Source organism: Carassius auratus, chromosome 20, assembly GCF_003368295.1.
Source record: "Carassius auratus strain Wakin chromosome 20, ASM336829v1, whole genome shotgun sequence".
Classification (NCBI taxonomy): Eukaryota; Metazoa; Chordata; class Actinopteri; order Cypriniformes; family Cyprinidae; genus Carassius; species Carassius auratus.
In genome coordinates this window covers 10,474,558-10,489,601 of record NC_039262.1, presented here as the reverse complement: position 1 = coordinate 10,489,601, position 15,044 = coordinate 10,474,558, and the positions used below count along the sequence as shown (strand labels likewise).

The following is a 15,044-nucleotide window of genomic DNA, read 5'->3' as shown; positions in this document are numbered from 1 at the left end:
TGGAGGCAGCAGCTGCTCTATGATGTCAGTGACAGGAATTGGTCAAAATGAGAAACCTCTTCTGTTTGGAACAACAATGCAAGTCAGCTCTGAAGTCTCTGGTTGAGCTGTAAACCCAGGACAGTAAACATGTGTTACATTTTATGAAAGAGGTTGTTTGTATTCACCAAGGCTACAATTATTTACTCAAAAATGCTGTAAATTTAACAGTAATATTGTTAAATATAATTACAATTCAAAGTAACTTTTTGAATTTTAATATATTTTAATATGTAATTTATTCTAGTGATGGCAAAGCTGATTTTTTTTGGAGCCATTACTTAATTTTAAGTGTCACATCATCATTCAGAAATCATTCTAATATGATTTGGTGATTTTCTGTTTTTTTGAGGATCCTTTGATGAATAGAAAGTCTAAATTTATTTGAAATGGAAATCTTTTGTAAAATTATAAATGTCAGTACTGTCACTTTTTATCAATGTAATAAAAGTAAGAATACAAGTATCAAATCCTTTCCCCCAAAAAAGAATAGAACCTCTCCCAGCCGGTGTGATTGCATGTAAGAGGGTCCAAGTTTACGTCTGTGTGTAATCAGAATGGAATCAGCCAACAGCTTCCACTTTGGCTCTGAGCATGTGTGGGAGTTTAGTGTTAGTCAATATTTGTCCCAGTGTGTGAATTACGTGCATTGCTGTGTTTACATTGCCTCAAACATTTACAAGTAGCCTCAAACATTCTGGCGTTACTATATTTTCCCATGCGCCTGTTTGTCTATCCGCCGTGATCACATTAACCTCAATGACAGACATGAAGGAAAATGGCTTGATTGTGCTGATCAAAATCATCTGTCAAAGCTAATTGGAAGTGTTTTGATGTAAATTTGTCACAGTGATGAGAAAAGAATGGTCTTTTAACATATCTTGGAGCATATTTGGACTAAAAGCTGAGGAAACATGAACAGTTAGTGAATGGACAGAGGCAAAGTTTTTCTTTGCACATGACAGCAGACTTTGTTTTGTTTTTCAGGGTAATTTTTTTGAGTATGTTCCAGTGTCAGGCTGCACGTGATCGCTAGACAAGATCCTTCTCTCCTCTCATGAATAATCAGACAATTATTTACAAAAGCAGAGTTTGGAAACCCTCATTCAAACAATAGCAGCAGTAGCTCTTCTTCTTCAATGACCTAGATCCATGTCCCTGTTTGAACTTAAGAATTACGTGATTTCAATAACAACTTCAAAGTGTTTTTTGGAGAGCAAAATTGATCAGCCTTTGCTACTGTCAGACTTGTGTTCCTGTTTCGTTGTGTTTTTGTCCCCATGTGCTCCCTGTGACCCAGTTTCTACCTAGTTTGATTGTGTTCATTTGATTAAGGTGCATGTGTCTTTTCAATTACCCTTGTTTCGTCCTGTGTTTAAAGTGTTGTTTTCCCTATGTTCCCTGTCCAGTATTGTCCATCTCCTGAGGGTGCTACCTGTGTCTCCTGCATACCCTGGGATACCCCTTTGCTTGTCTATTAAAGACTATTTTTCCTATGACTCCTACATCTCCAGGTTCCTTGCTCCAACTCAGTACACATCGTGGCAGCTGCCTTCAAGTTGAACCTAGAAAGCCAAGTCATTTTTTAATCACCTCAGTAAACAATTTACAGTAATATTAAATTATGTTTATTGTATCGCAAACAGAACTGTTATTTTGACTTGTTTAAAGGAATAGTTCACCTAAAAATGACAATTCTGTTATCATTTACTCACCCCATACTTTATATCCAAACCTGTATATCTTCATTGGAACATAAAAAATATTTGACCCATTTCTTAGTGTTCTTTGTCCATAATGGAATACAATGGCAACCAAAAATCTGCAGCTACCAGTGTTCTCAAAAAGTCATACACGTTTAGAACAACAAGAGTAAATAAGGAAATGTCGCTTTAATTTCCAAAATTATTCTTCTAATTGTACTGAAAAGTGTTAAAACTTGAAATGTTTGCATTACCCAGATGTCTCTTTTGTCTGCTAGGCATGCGAACAACCAACAAAAAATACTGCAGAGCTGTGACTCTGGTTCTCATCTATTGGAAGTTCTGAACTTCAAGGCTTATACTCGCTCTGTCATTTTAGTTTCTGTATGAAATATGACAGTGAAGTCATGAGCAGCAAGCCAAAAGGTGACTCAGTGCCTGGATGCCCATGAAAAAGGAAGAACAGATGAACTGATGCTGGGCTAGAGTCTCACTGCTTAGCGTGTGGCCTCAGGGCTTGTTGACAATTTGGTGGCCCTTTATAAATCTGTTGTGGATTTATTGGTCTGAATGTGTCTGAAATTCTGAAAGTACGCCCAGAGTGATTCTGGTATCACTCAGACTACAGCTGGATCGTGTGTGCGGTCGTCGTGACTCCTATAACCATGTGGTAAAGATTTCACACTTTTAACCAACCTACGCACAATATACAACTTGGTGCATTAGGATGTAAGGACTATTAGTCTTATTACCTAAAAAAGTTGTCCGTCTTGTTACTGATAACAGTTTTTGACTGCTTTATAGTTGTTTGTGTTGCTAAATGGATAAAGCAGAGCACTAATAAAGCTTAGCGGCCATAGGTTTGATTCCCAGAGAACACTTTGAATTTTAAAATGTATATCAAATGAGGTTGCTTTAGTTAAGTGTCTTCCAAATGCAAGTCAATCAGCAATTTAGCTCATCTGATATCCAACTCCTAAGTCCGTGCTGCATCTTGCGTCAAAGGGTGGACTGCAAAAAAGCCAAATGGAAACTATTTTCTCTAAGTTTGTGGTAAATGTAATTTGTTGTGAAAAGGCACATTCGCGCGATCATATGAAATTGTGTGACTGTTTGATGTCAGGGTCCTCTGAGGAACTTTGGCACAGTCAGGAAGTGTTGTGAAAATCTACAGTACATTATCAATTCACTACACAAGGGAAACCGTACATTGAACAGAACAGCCTGCGTAATACATACGCAGATCTGCACGTGATTCAAAATGCTGGCATATGTGCTATTTGGCCAGACCCTAGTGTTTAGGTTGCACAAAAAGATGAAAGAAATAAAGAAAGCATCTTTTGTATTGGACACCATTCACAGGGCTATACAAGCGTTAAAGCAATAGTTCACTCAGATTCTGTTTGTCAAAGTTTTTATTGTTTGTCAAAATCACATTTTGAAAGTGATTTAACATTGTTGTCATTATCATTGTGGTCTTTCACTTCCCTATTCTCCAAAAATTAGATCAATCAGCAAACACTTAATCATAGTTATTGTCCTTGGCATGAACAGGCTTTTATGATAATCTGAATGTTTTCATCTATAAATGGTGTGAACAAGCCTCATTTTGTTCCAGACCTGTAGCTTTCATCATGTGAGGTAAGTATCATGATTAAGTCACACTAAAGTTGCAATTACCTTTTGCTTATTTTTAAGGCAATGTTCATACATTACTTCTTGCTGCATTAAAATAATGTTGATCGATCTCTTTCAGGCGAAGTAAGTCTTGACACAGGCTTCCTGCAGAGGCAGGTTTCAATCAATGGGTAACACTAAGATGAATTTATCGCTGCTTAGGTTTGGCAGATGAACTCTAAATTTGCATTCAAGGTTTATACACCACTCAAGATATCATCTTACCTCCCTGCAGAGAGGAGAGAGTCCGGTCAGCCTGTTCAGATCTGGAATCCCAGCCCTATCAATCTTCTCGGACTGACTGACCTGAAACGATTGTTTTCCTTCCCTCAATGCTGTTTTTTCCAGCACTTCCTCTTCAAATTTCTTCGCACAGCATTGTTTTGTCTCGTCTTAGCTCGTATGTGTGTTTATTTATTCAAACATGCCGTGAGTTGTATGATTTTGAAAGTGCTGATCACATCAGATCACACAAGAGTTTTCAAATGTTTTTTCAGACCTCATTCCCTCTAACAAGTCAAAACAGATTTAAGTAAGGACCATGGATCATATTTGTAAAAACATGTCTTGATTAATGCCTTTTGTTTTACCTTCTATGATGTTCCAAATCCAAATGATTTTTTCCCCCTGTGGAACACAAAAGAATAATTCTTGTAAAATATTTCGCCCGCAATTTTTTTGTAAATGATGGAGGTTGCACATTTACAAAATGAGGAACAAAGTCCTTAACATTTATGGAACATTTATGCAAAAAAAATAATAATAATTAATGGGAAAGGGTTCTGTATCATTTTTTTTTTTTTTTTAAAGAAATGGTTTTCATACTAGTTAAAGTTGGTTCTTATAAGAAATAAGCACTGTGTTCTTAGGAGAACCGAATAATGTGCCATTTATGTGTAAAACCATATATTGTTGTAAAAAATCTTCTGAAGCCATATGCCATTTAGCCAGACAGGATGCCATTTGAAGAAAATATTGTTCTTATTGTGTGATAATAACATACTTGACATGAGCACTAAAGTGTCAGTAATAGTGCACTTACTGAATTCAAAATATAAATGAAAAATGGGGAAAAATTAACCCTCACTGACATTACTTGCAGAGAAATATGGCTTTTTGTTTAATTTTGAATCTGGTTTCTTCTAGGACACCTGTAAGATAAGACATGTGAACTAGGTGGATATTATAGAGGAAAGCTAAACAGTTGTGTTGAACATAATCTCATAAGTGTATTTATTCTAAGTCAGGTTTAATGTCAGGTTAACCAAACAGAGATGAGTTCAGAGGTCAAAGTTTATTTTAGGGTTGGTCAGAGGATTTCTATGACAAAGAATGACTGGTTAAACTATCACTAAGGCTAATTTGAGGCTTGAATTTGAGGTTCTCCTGTTTAAACAAATTGCAACATGTTCAAAAAATGATGGTTAGGCCACAAAAGAACGTTTGAGATGGAGTTGTGACAGCTAATAAATAAGAGGTCATCTTTACACACTTCAGTTTCCTCAGCTTCACATCGCCATCTGCTGGTTGAACAAAGTGTGGCGTTTTGGAAGCTGTCAAACTGAATCATCCTAGAACAGCTTTTGTCAGTTTTGAACATTCTGTACCTATGGAACAAGAAAAAAATACTGTTGAAAGATTATCTTAAAATATAATGACTAATATTTATTTTGTCAATGTCAATCCTGCAAGTCAGCACAAGGAACCATCCTGTAAATGACTGATACATAACTAAATTAATAATTCATATATTACTCTCTCTTGGAGTCTCTAAAAATGTAAGTGCTCAGATATTATAATACCTGAGCATCATCATATGTATGCCTTAAATGCAGCTAATCTTTCGTATTTTGATATATTTCACATAAGCAGAATCCTTCAGCCCATCAGCCTGATTCCAGGTTTTGCCATTAGAGGTGAAATAAAAGACCTCATACCAAAACCTCAGAGATCTCAACAATCTGATGAAGAGGAGAGCAGATGAGCAATACAGGAAAAGACAGATGGTAACTTGGTGTGTCAGAAACCCTCTTTACTTTTCATTTAATATGTTATATCACAGGTGGAGGTCTGCCTAGTCATGCTAATATAAAAGTCAGATTCGATATCCATTTAAGGAACAAAATTTTACAAGCCTGAATTGGTTTCTATATCAAATGTCAGTCTGAATGCTTATACCTGCTGCAAAAGAAATATGGACTGGGACAGAAACTCGGCCTCCCTCACAGATATTATATAATCACGTGCAAATATCACATGTGTCTATAACATCTGTAAAACAGAGTATCTATGTGCTTATACTCAGTTCATTAATTAAGTGGTAAGATAGACCGGCAGAAGGAACATAATGCTTTTATTCAGCAAACATGGATTAAATTGATCAAAAGCAACAGACATTTATAATACTACAAAAGAATCTGAATCTGATGAAAATTGAGTTTTGCCACAAGAACATATTTATTTAAATTGCACTAATATTTCATTACAGCATTATTTACAGTATTTTTTTTTTATCAAATCAGTGCAGCTTTGGTGAGCATGAGAGACTTCATTAAAAAAAATAAAAATAAAATTATACAGACCCCAGATGTTTGAATGGTAGTGTACATTTGAATCTTTTCACATTAATGCTGTAAAGTAAACAAAATCTCACATAAGTCAGTCAAATGTAATTCCAATATTTTTGTTTTAAACTAGTGCAGTGAAAAAATCATTTTTGTTTCCTGTCTGCCATTTTCATTCCAGAAATTGAAAGTCTGTTTATCTTTAGAGTTTTTTGGTTAGACTATTTTTACACATATTGAAATAGTAGCTATGATTGCAGTCTATTAGTGACTCTTGAAAGAGTAACTATTATGATTATTTTTATTGAAAGTCTTGTGCAACCCAAATAAGGGTGGAACTGGATGGTGAATTTTTGTGGCTGTCTGAATATGAGTCTTAATATCAGCTATTTTATTCAGTTTTCCCCATCAGTTCAACAGCTTTTTGTTTGAACTATGGTCAGATTTGTCTTCCATGAGACATTCTTCAAGATATCGCAATGCCTTTTTTTTTAGCTTAACTTCAGAAATTAATTTAGAACAGAGAAGAAGAGTTTATTTAAAATAAAATAAAAACATTTCTGTATTTCAGTTAAAATATTACTGCATTCACCGGTAGATCCTTCCAAGATGTAGTTTAATGACAATATTCAATTTATTTAAATATGTATTTATAATAAATGAGTGATGGTCAGAGAACATCAGTGAAGGATAAATGAAGGATAATTCCTAACTGAAAATTGCCTCTGCTTTCACATGGGTTCTGTATGATGTCAACCTCAAACCTAAGTGCTATATCACAGTAATTATATGTCCCATTACTGCAGTTTGTGGTTTCATGAAGCATTTCATGACCTAGTGATTACATCAGCACTACCAATGATAGTCATCACCTTTGAACTTAAGGTCATGAGATGCCAAAGGATGTTACCATTAAGAAACATCATTCTAAAAAGATTCTTATTGAAAATTAAAGCACTATTACATTACAGTGAAATTTTTCTTCTTATTAAGGCCCCTTATTTGTGATATTCTTATTTTAGGCCCATACTTAAAATTCACAGTGAAACCTAGTTAATGTATGTTTTTGATTATCTTAAAGACCTTTTTTTTATCTAAAGACTTATGCTTTTCTTTTAATTAATATAAAACAGAGGTTGTCAACCAGAGGGCCAGGGCCCACTAAGGGCCTTAGCAAACCTCCAGAGGGGTTGCAGGTTGACTTCAAAGCATTTTAACCAATATATTGTCATATATATACATTTAAATTAATTATATAAATTTCTTTTAATATTATTTCATTCCAGAAATTTCTATAACTGTATAGGAAAATATTATATAGAAAAAAGCATTCCAGGATGCTCCCCGTGACATTGGTTGAGAAATTTCTAAGAGAATGCAATTTTAGCTGATGTTTCATGGAAAAACTAGTGAAATGTTTTTTTTCCCCAAAGCCGAGCAGTTCCATTAATGCTCCATCAGATGTCGCTAAACCCTCAATCCTCTGGTGCTTCACCCATCCCAGCATTTCAAGTTTGTATTTATTTGAATGGTCCTTCCTTTCCACTGAAATCTACTCAAATTACCGTTTCTTCCTGGTGGTGCATGGAAGCGCTCTCGGATATATAACGTGCTTTAGGATGCATAGACAACTTTACACAACGTTATGGTGGGTGCTTGCGAAATACGCGAGGTTTGACATCGTTGTACAAGTTATCGATTTTGTACGTGCTAAGTCCTTGTTTGCTAGCTGGTGATTAGCTTGACTTGTTTGTTTAGCAGCTAGCTACGTGGTGTGTTTTCATCACTTGCATTGATATGCACAGACCATTGTGAGTGTGGACTCATCTCTAGACTTGTCTTTTGCAATTTAGTCAAAGATTATTGACTGTCTGTTAAAGTGTAGTAGACTTAATTAGCTCACCAGGGCTAACAGATCCTAAACCTAAACAGCAGCGTCACATCATTGGAGGCCTCGAGCTCCGTCTGACAGATGTCTAACGTTAGATGTTTACCAGGCAAGTTAGATTGTTAATCTAAAATGTATTCGTTTGGTTTGATTCAAACGATTCATAGATTCATTCTCTTCCTCTGACTCAGCGTAACGTGCTACGTGGTAAGACGTCCGTCTGAAAAATTACGAAGCATGTCTTGTGTATTTGGTAATGACTTATGTGATATTCTTTACACTGACATATGGATGCCATGACTTGTACATAGCATATATGATAAAGTATTGTCTAGATAGGTTTTGAAACAGCCCTTAGGAACCGATTTTATTCTAGCAAACCCAGAACTTTCTCTTAACGTTAGCATATGGTCTCCGTTTGGTTGTTTTATGGAACCCAGTTACCTTTTTTGGAACCCGGAGAAAACCTATAACGTTCTTTAGTGGTTATTTGGTTATTCTAGAACCAAAACTACCGTTCACTGAACGTTCTGGATAGCAAAATATTATATAATCTGATACTGTGCCAGACTTTCTAACAATAGCAAAAGCTTTACATTTAAATATTCCACGAAGATCAATTTGACTCGTTTTAGTACGAATTTGATTATATGATTCTTATCTCTAAAGGAGAAGCTACACAATGGAGGCTTTGAACAAACAAACCACAGCTATTTGCTTTAAAACATCATATATCCTGTGCCAGCTAATGTGTTTTTTGTCATTGTATTTTAGAGTGCCTTATTATGGCCACTGGAAGTCATGTTGGAAGTAATGCAGAAGTCCACAGGCTCAAGCAGGCCCAGCCCCACCATCTTCCCAAACAAATGGTTTGTTCTGGAGATGAGAAGAACATGAGGGAGGTGAGGAAAAATCGCCTTATAAAAATATTTGTAAGGTTTGTGCTGGGTGGGATCAATAGGGGATAATTTTCAGTTTACAAATACAATATTAAATGTTTTAAAGAGGTCATGTGATGATGCTAAAAATTGTGTATTTGGTGTAATGCAATCTGTTTACACGGTTTAAGGTTTTCCACATAACGTACATTTATTATTGTTCCTCTCTGCCTCACCTTTCTGAAACGCATCAATTTTTTACAAAGATTTTAGTCTTTGCAACTTTCTGTATCTTTTATGTGGACAAAAAGCTTGTAACGCTCCCAAGGAAAAAGAAAACTTGAATGCATCACATAACCCCTTTAATTCTGGAATGCACTACACAATATTTTCCCCATTTTTGCTGTTTGGACGTGTCAACAGCAAAACCACATAGTATATGATGGATGTATCAGTGTGTGATGATCCTCAGGCATGTAGTGTATGATGAACAGTTTTTCTGTTATCATTTTCAAAATGGGCAAGTGTATGATGTCTAGTGTTTTAAAATCTGACCGATTTAAAATGCTAGCTTTTAACTGTTGTTTCTTTTCAGGTGGATTATTCATTTAAGGAAGAAACCGACCAAGAGAGGTATGTTTTTGGTCCATGGCGATGCAAACTTATTGACCTTTCATATTATTCCTTGTTTTGACAAGCTGGGTGTGCATAATTCTCTATCCCACAGATTTCCAGTGGGCCATTGTGTGCACAAATACAGCAAAGCGAAGCGAGCGGTGGTTAGCAAGAAGAAAACGCGTCACTCTGGGGTGGGATCAAGAGCATGTCGGAGATCGCCCATCGCAAGCAGGACGTCTGACATGGCAAACAAAGAAAATGAACTGACCTGTGCTGATGACGTGCAGGCTATTCTTTACAGTGACAACTGTGGGTTCCCTGTGAATTCTACAGACTCCTCAAAAATGGCAGGAGCTGGCTCCAAATACAGTGATTATTTCACTGAGGTGAGATATGCCGCACGCATGTGCTTGGGTTGACTATGTTCTTGTCATTCTGAGCTTAAGCTTTCCTGTTTTTATTCTTATTCATGGTTGTCCACATGTGAAAATTTCTACAGAATCAATCATGGCAAAATAGTGATATATCATCATATTATAATATTTGCACTAACCTAATCATTTGTTGAATTTCAGTTATCAAAGGACCACGATGCAATGACTCATGTGCTCTTTGGAAGAAATCTGAGACTGAATGTTGCATTGACTCTTTGGCGGAAAAACGCAAGTGAACTAGTAGCATACTTGAACAGGTTAGCATTTTGAAGTCTGACATTAATATTTCACAATATTACTGTTTTTGTGGTATTTTGATCAAATAAATGATCTAATGGATGAGCATAGGAGACTTCTTTCAAAAACATTAAATCTTAGATTTTAATGTAAATATTGCAAGTATAAATAGATTTGTGTTTACAGCTTGTTGAATAATTCAAATCACATTTTTTGGCATAATTGATGCTTTCAATTCTACATTTTATGAATACGATGTTAACCAACTTTTCCCACAGAATACAAGACACAGGTGTGCTTGTTGACTGTCTGCCTATACTCACTAAAAGGTATCCCTTTTAAGATCCGTTTAAAATTCTGAGTTTGTCATTGTTGTCACATTGTAGATTTGATGGATATGTTTCATACCAGTTTCTCCTTCTATAGTCTTCAGGAAGAACAGCCATGTATTTCAATAGGCTGTTGTGTTGACCTTTTACCACAAGTGAAAATGGTTCTTAACACTCAATATGAAGAGTAAGTATTTAGTCCTGTATTTGTTATCATTGTTTATTGTCATTTATACATTTTGCTCAAGTTTGATTTAATCTTTTAAATGGTTGTTCTTTTCCAGACACCTCATCGTAGCTTTACACTGGGTTCAAACTATCATTAAAAAATGGTGGTTTGAGCTCTCCGCAAACAACAAAAGCATGCACGATGGCTTTTCAAATGACAGGTGCTTCATTTTTATATGAATACACAGAAATTAAATGACAGAACATCTTAGAAATGTTAGCTGGAAGCTGGAATTGAATATGTTTGCATCCAGCAGGAATGTCCAGGTAATGAAGACCACGCTTCTTGAACTGTGGGAGGGGAAGAGACACTTAAGCTCAGTTCCAGGAACTGTAGGAGAAACAGCTAAGGTGTTTTATTTTTTCCTAGTCAAGTGAAGAATTGCAATTGTTCACAAAAATCAGTCTTACCTTATTTTCTTTTATCTTCCTCTCTTCTGCAGATTATAGAATCATACGTTTCACAACTGCGCTGATGTATCGTTATAGCACACTATGGAGATAACCACTACAAACCCTTGGTGCATTTTAAGCTTTTGATTGGCTTGGAGCTGGTGAATCTGAAGCTCGGTAGGCTATGGTGAATTGGGGATAGATGAACTGAACAATTCAGACACTCCGAAATCAGCACTGGAGGAGGAACTCTTCCACCAGGCACTGAATGACTGCTTCACATTGAAGTGGACTTGCTTAGGGGCACATAATCAACTCCATGAGACTGGAATCAGGCAACTCACTGAAGTGCCAAGCAGAAGTTTTAACTGTTGCACTTGTAGTGCTGTGGTGTGAAATCTGCTTAAGTGGATGTGATTGTGTAAGTGTATCTTTATCAGATGTGTTTTTTTTTTTTTCAGTCATGCATTTGAATTGCAGGAGTTTTAAGTTATTAGTGTGTTGTTGTCCATTGCCTGATCATGAATGGATATTTGAGTGTAATGTGTACATAGTGATTTTTCTTTTAATCTGCTTTCAAATAAACCTACATAAACAACAAAGTTTTTTGAAGTTTAAATGATTATTTACGTTTTATTCACATGTTGAATAAGATTTAAAAAATACCATAACGATAACCCCAGTCATAAGTGATATGACGTCCGAAAAGTTGCTGAATGATTAAGACTAATAAACAACAGAAAAGGTTTCAATGCAATGTCCAGTAGACATGCAACCATAATCCACAAAACCAGTCTGAACGATTCGTTTTCAAGTCTGACAGAACCGTTCCAAGTCGACTCGCTTGACTCATTAAGCTGAGAACGGATTTTTGAGTTGACCCCATAGCCTGTAGGTTGACACATGTAACGTATTGTTAGTGAAACAGCACTGAACGGTGGGGACGTAGTACAACAAATATACTGGATTTTTTTCTCAATTAGTAATGAGTTTATGTATTTATATATCAATGTACACACTAAATCAGGTTTAACATTATATTAAGATTAAGATTTTAATAGTATCAGCTAGTCATTAGTGCAACAAACTGAACCGGGAGACGAGAAAATACAAAATAAAAGCAACGCAATAAAGCGCAATATGTGCCAATTGATTTTTTTTCAAACGAATTTGTGTATGATTTCACTTCGGAGCCGCATATATACTCATAATATTCATATATCCTTTACATATATATTATTTATTGCACCACACTGATGTAAAGGATATTTTAATTTAAACCATTCATACAACACGATATATTTCAAAGAACCGATTCACAAAGTATAGTCGGAATCCCATTCGAAACCCCCGCCCATAGAAATAGACCCGCCTCAAAGATATTCACGTGGTGTAACATGTTCTTCCGGTCTTTGCGAACTGAGTTCCCGTTTACCGTTCACTTCCTTCAGGAGTCCTATTCCCGTGGCCCGGTTCGACGTGGAGTGAAATATTGTTCATTTTAAACGTTATATATATCGTGTGCCTAAACGCGATGCAACAAATGAAACGTCTGTTAGATGTGTATGTGGCGCTGCAGGCTCTGTTTGCGTTGTCATGTTGTTTTTCCGACGCAGAGCCGGGGCCTGTAGCAGGTTCTCAGTCAAACGGAGACCGCTTCAGAATCGAAGGACGAGCGATCGTTCCCGGAGTGAAAACACAAGACTGGATCTCCACAGCCCGAATCCTGGTGGAAGGAGAGGAATATGTTGGTTTTCTCAAGTGAGTTATCACCAGCAATGCTAACGTCAAAAAGCGATGTAAATATTCAATTGTGTATGTCAGTCCTCGATTTACTGAAGCTTTCTTTTGTATAACAACGTTCATAACAAGCCATTAAACCTTTTGCCAAGATTACACAATTAACCACATAAATTTCCCTTACAGGACTGATGGGAGCTTTGCTGTCAACGATGTGCCTTCTGGCTCATATGTGGTTGAAATTGTATCACCATCTTTCAGATTTGATCCTGTTCGTGTGGATATTACCTCCAAAGGGAAAATGAGGTAGCTAACATTCCCATATCTTACCTTCTTCTAATATGTGATTTTAAGAGCACTAAGTTTATATCTGAATGTTATTGAACCATAGGGCACGCTTGGTGAATTACATCAAAACCTCTGAAGTTATTAGACAGCCGTACCCTCTTCAGATCAGATCCAGTGGTCCACACACGTACTTCATGAAGCGAGAAACCTGGGGCTGGACTGATTTTCTGATGAACCCAATGGTATGATCATATAATTGTTTCTTTCAAATGCATGTGGATGGACTTCATTCACTGGAAATTAATCAGTTATTCTGTAACTAGATTTTTAATGTCCTCTAGTTTGGATTAGCTAAAGTATTAAGGCACATTTTCAGAGCCATTTATAATAATGATTTAGCTATGAAATAAGTGTTGTCGAAGGTTTCTTATAGCTGTTGTGACTTATTTTGTCGTCCGTAGGTCATGATGATGGTTCTTCCCTTATTGATCATCGTCCTGCTCCCAAAGGTGGTAAATACGAATGATCCTGAGATGAGAAAGGTAATGCAAAAAAAGAAGTCGTATCTATAAGTATTACATCCTGAACAGACGGTCTCATCCACTGTATAATGCTTTATTTATACAATTTAATGTCTGTTTTTTCCTTCAGGAAATGGAGCAATCTATGAACATGTTGAACCCTAACCCAGAATTGCCAGATGTTTCTGAATTCATGACTAAATTGTTCTCCAAGGGCTCCAGTAAGTCTAGCGGAGGCAACAAAGGCACCAGAAGTATTGCTCCGAAGAGGAGGTAGTGCCGTGAATTTTGTCGATTTTCTTTAACACTGTTTTACTGGGTTTCCTCTTTTATATATATATATATGAACAGTTTCTTTTTCAACTGAAACGCTTGACAAAGCAAGACTGGGTTTGCACTGTACTACTTTTCCATGCTTAATTGTCTTCTTTGGATGCATTGTTAATAATCAGATCATTTTAGTCATTGTGATGATACTCTGAAAACTATATATAAAATGTATTAATGGATAAAACCAATACAGATCAAGCAAGGCATGAATGTCTTTTTTGTTTTAGAGCACAATTAGGATGTTTTAACTTTAAAAGTAGAATGAGTGAGAAAGTTTGGTCAAGATTTCTCTTCCAAGAGGAGACGATTGCAGAGATATTCAGTTTTGCTATAACATTTCCATACTGTGTAATGCAATTAACATGATAACAGTCTATGCTTTTACTGCTGCTGCGCTAAAGATCACACAGATATGATTCCTTCACAGAATTGAAGTCAATGCAGTTTCACCTCAGTTAGGACTTGAATAAAAGTGAGAATTAAATCTTCAAAAGTAAAATTTAGCATGTTGTTGATTTGGCCGTTTAGTTCTTTGGGTTGATGCAATAGCTGCATTAAGGCTGAATAACAACCCAAATTCAGATGCAGAAGTTAGTACTTATTGTATGTAGTTGTTTTGCTCCGTTTGTTTCACGCATTTTAGGATATTTCCGAAACACACAAGTTTAAGGGTGAAGATAGATGAAAAATATATATGAGGGTCCATTTTTGCTGTGATTCCATGTGTATTTCCAGACCAGTCCAAGGAGGTGATGTTGACCCCAATTTTGTTTAATAACTACTTGAAATAAAGCTTTTAGGTTAGAACATTTACTATATCTTGTTGGGTTTGTACAAGACTATGAATGAAGATGAGAAATGCATAAGATTTAAGCTATGAAGTATAATCTTATTTTAACTGAATGGAAATAAAGTGGTGGAAAATATCCGTCTCAATTACTTGTCTACTGTTCTCAGCATGATGCTTGCATGGTAAAATGTATGGCCATCAACGTTTAAAAGCACATTTCATAAGTAACTGGTAAACAGATGCTAGTATGCTAGTGGGTGGCTTTAAATCTTTAGTTTGACTGAAGACAATAAAAGATGGAACCTCTGCTAAATCCAGATTGATGTTTCAATTAGTGGGGTTAATTTCATTTTAAAACATTTATTTCACATCAAATTAAATGGCATG

The 15,044-nt window shown here is 36.0% G+C and overlaps 2 protein-coding genes across 6 annotated transcripts; both read left to right on the top strand.

The window, feature by feature from the left end:
• The first annotated feature begins 7,467 nt into the window (after positions 1–7,467).
• Positions 7,468–11,586, top strand: LOC113120878 (KATNB1-like protein 1). 5 transcript variants are annotated; one of them, XM_026290989.1, is made up of 10 exons: positions 7,468–7,631; positions 8,646–8,773; positions 9,345–9,382; positions 9,477–9,753; positions 9,943–10,058; positions 10,317–10,367; positions 10,465–10,554; positions 10,652–10,756; positions 10,850–10,946; positions 11,039–11,586. In XM_026290989.1, the coding sequence occupies exons 2-10, from the start codon at positions 8,657–8,659 to the stop codon at positions 11,069–11,071; spliced, it is 924 nt and encodes a 307-aa protein (XP_026146774.1). In that variant the 5' UTR covers positions 7,468–7,631; positions 8,646–8,656; the 3' UTR covers positions 11,072–11,586. The 5 variants fall into 5 exon arrangements, with proteins under 5 accessions (XP_026146774.1, XP_026146776.1, XP_026146772.1 ...); XM_026290991.1 differs by lacking the exon at positions 7,468–7,631 and adding an exon at positions 7,666–7,686; XM_026290987.1 differs by lacking the exon at positions 7,468–7,631 and adding an exon at positions 7,741–7,980.
• An 809-nt stretch (positions 11,587–12,395) lies between these two features.
• emc7b (ER membrane protein complex subunit 7b) lies at positions 12,396–14,793 on the top strand. Its single transcript, XM_026290992.1, has 5 exons — positions 12,396–12,749; positions 12,915–13,034; positions 13,120–13,258; positions 13,478–13,558; positions 13,668–14,793. The coding sequence occupies exons 1-5, from the start codon at positions 12,523–12,525 to the stop codon at positions 13,812–13,814; spliced, it is 714 nt and encodes a 237-aa protein (XP_026146777.1). The 5' UTR covers positions 12,396–12,522; the 3' UTR covers positions 13,815–14,793.
• Positions 14,794–15,044: the final 251 nt, after the last annotated feature.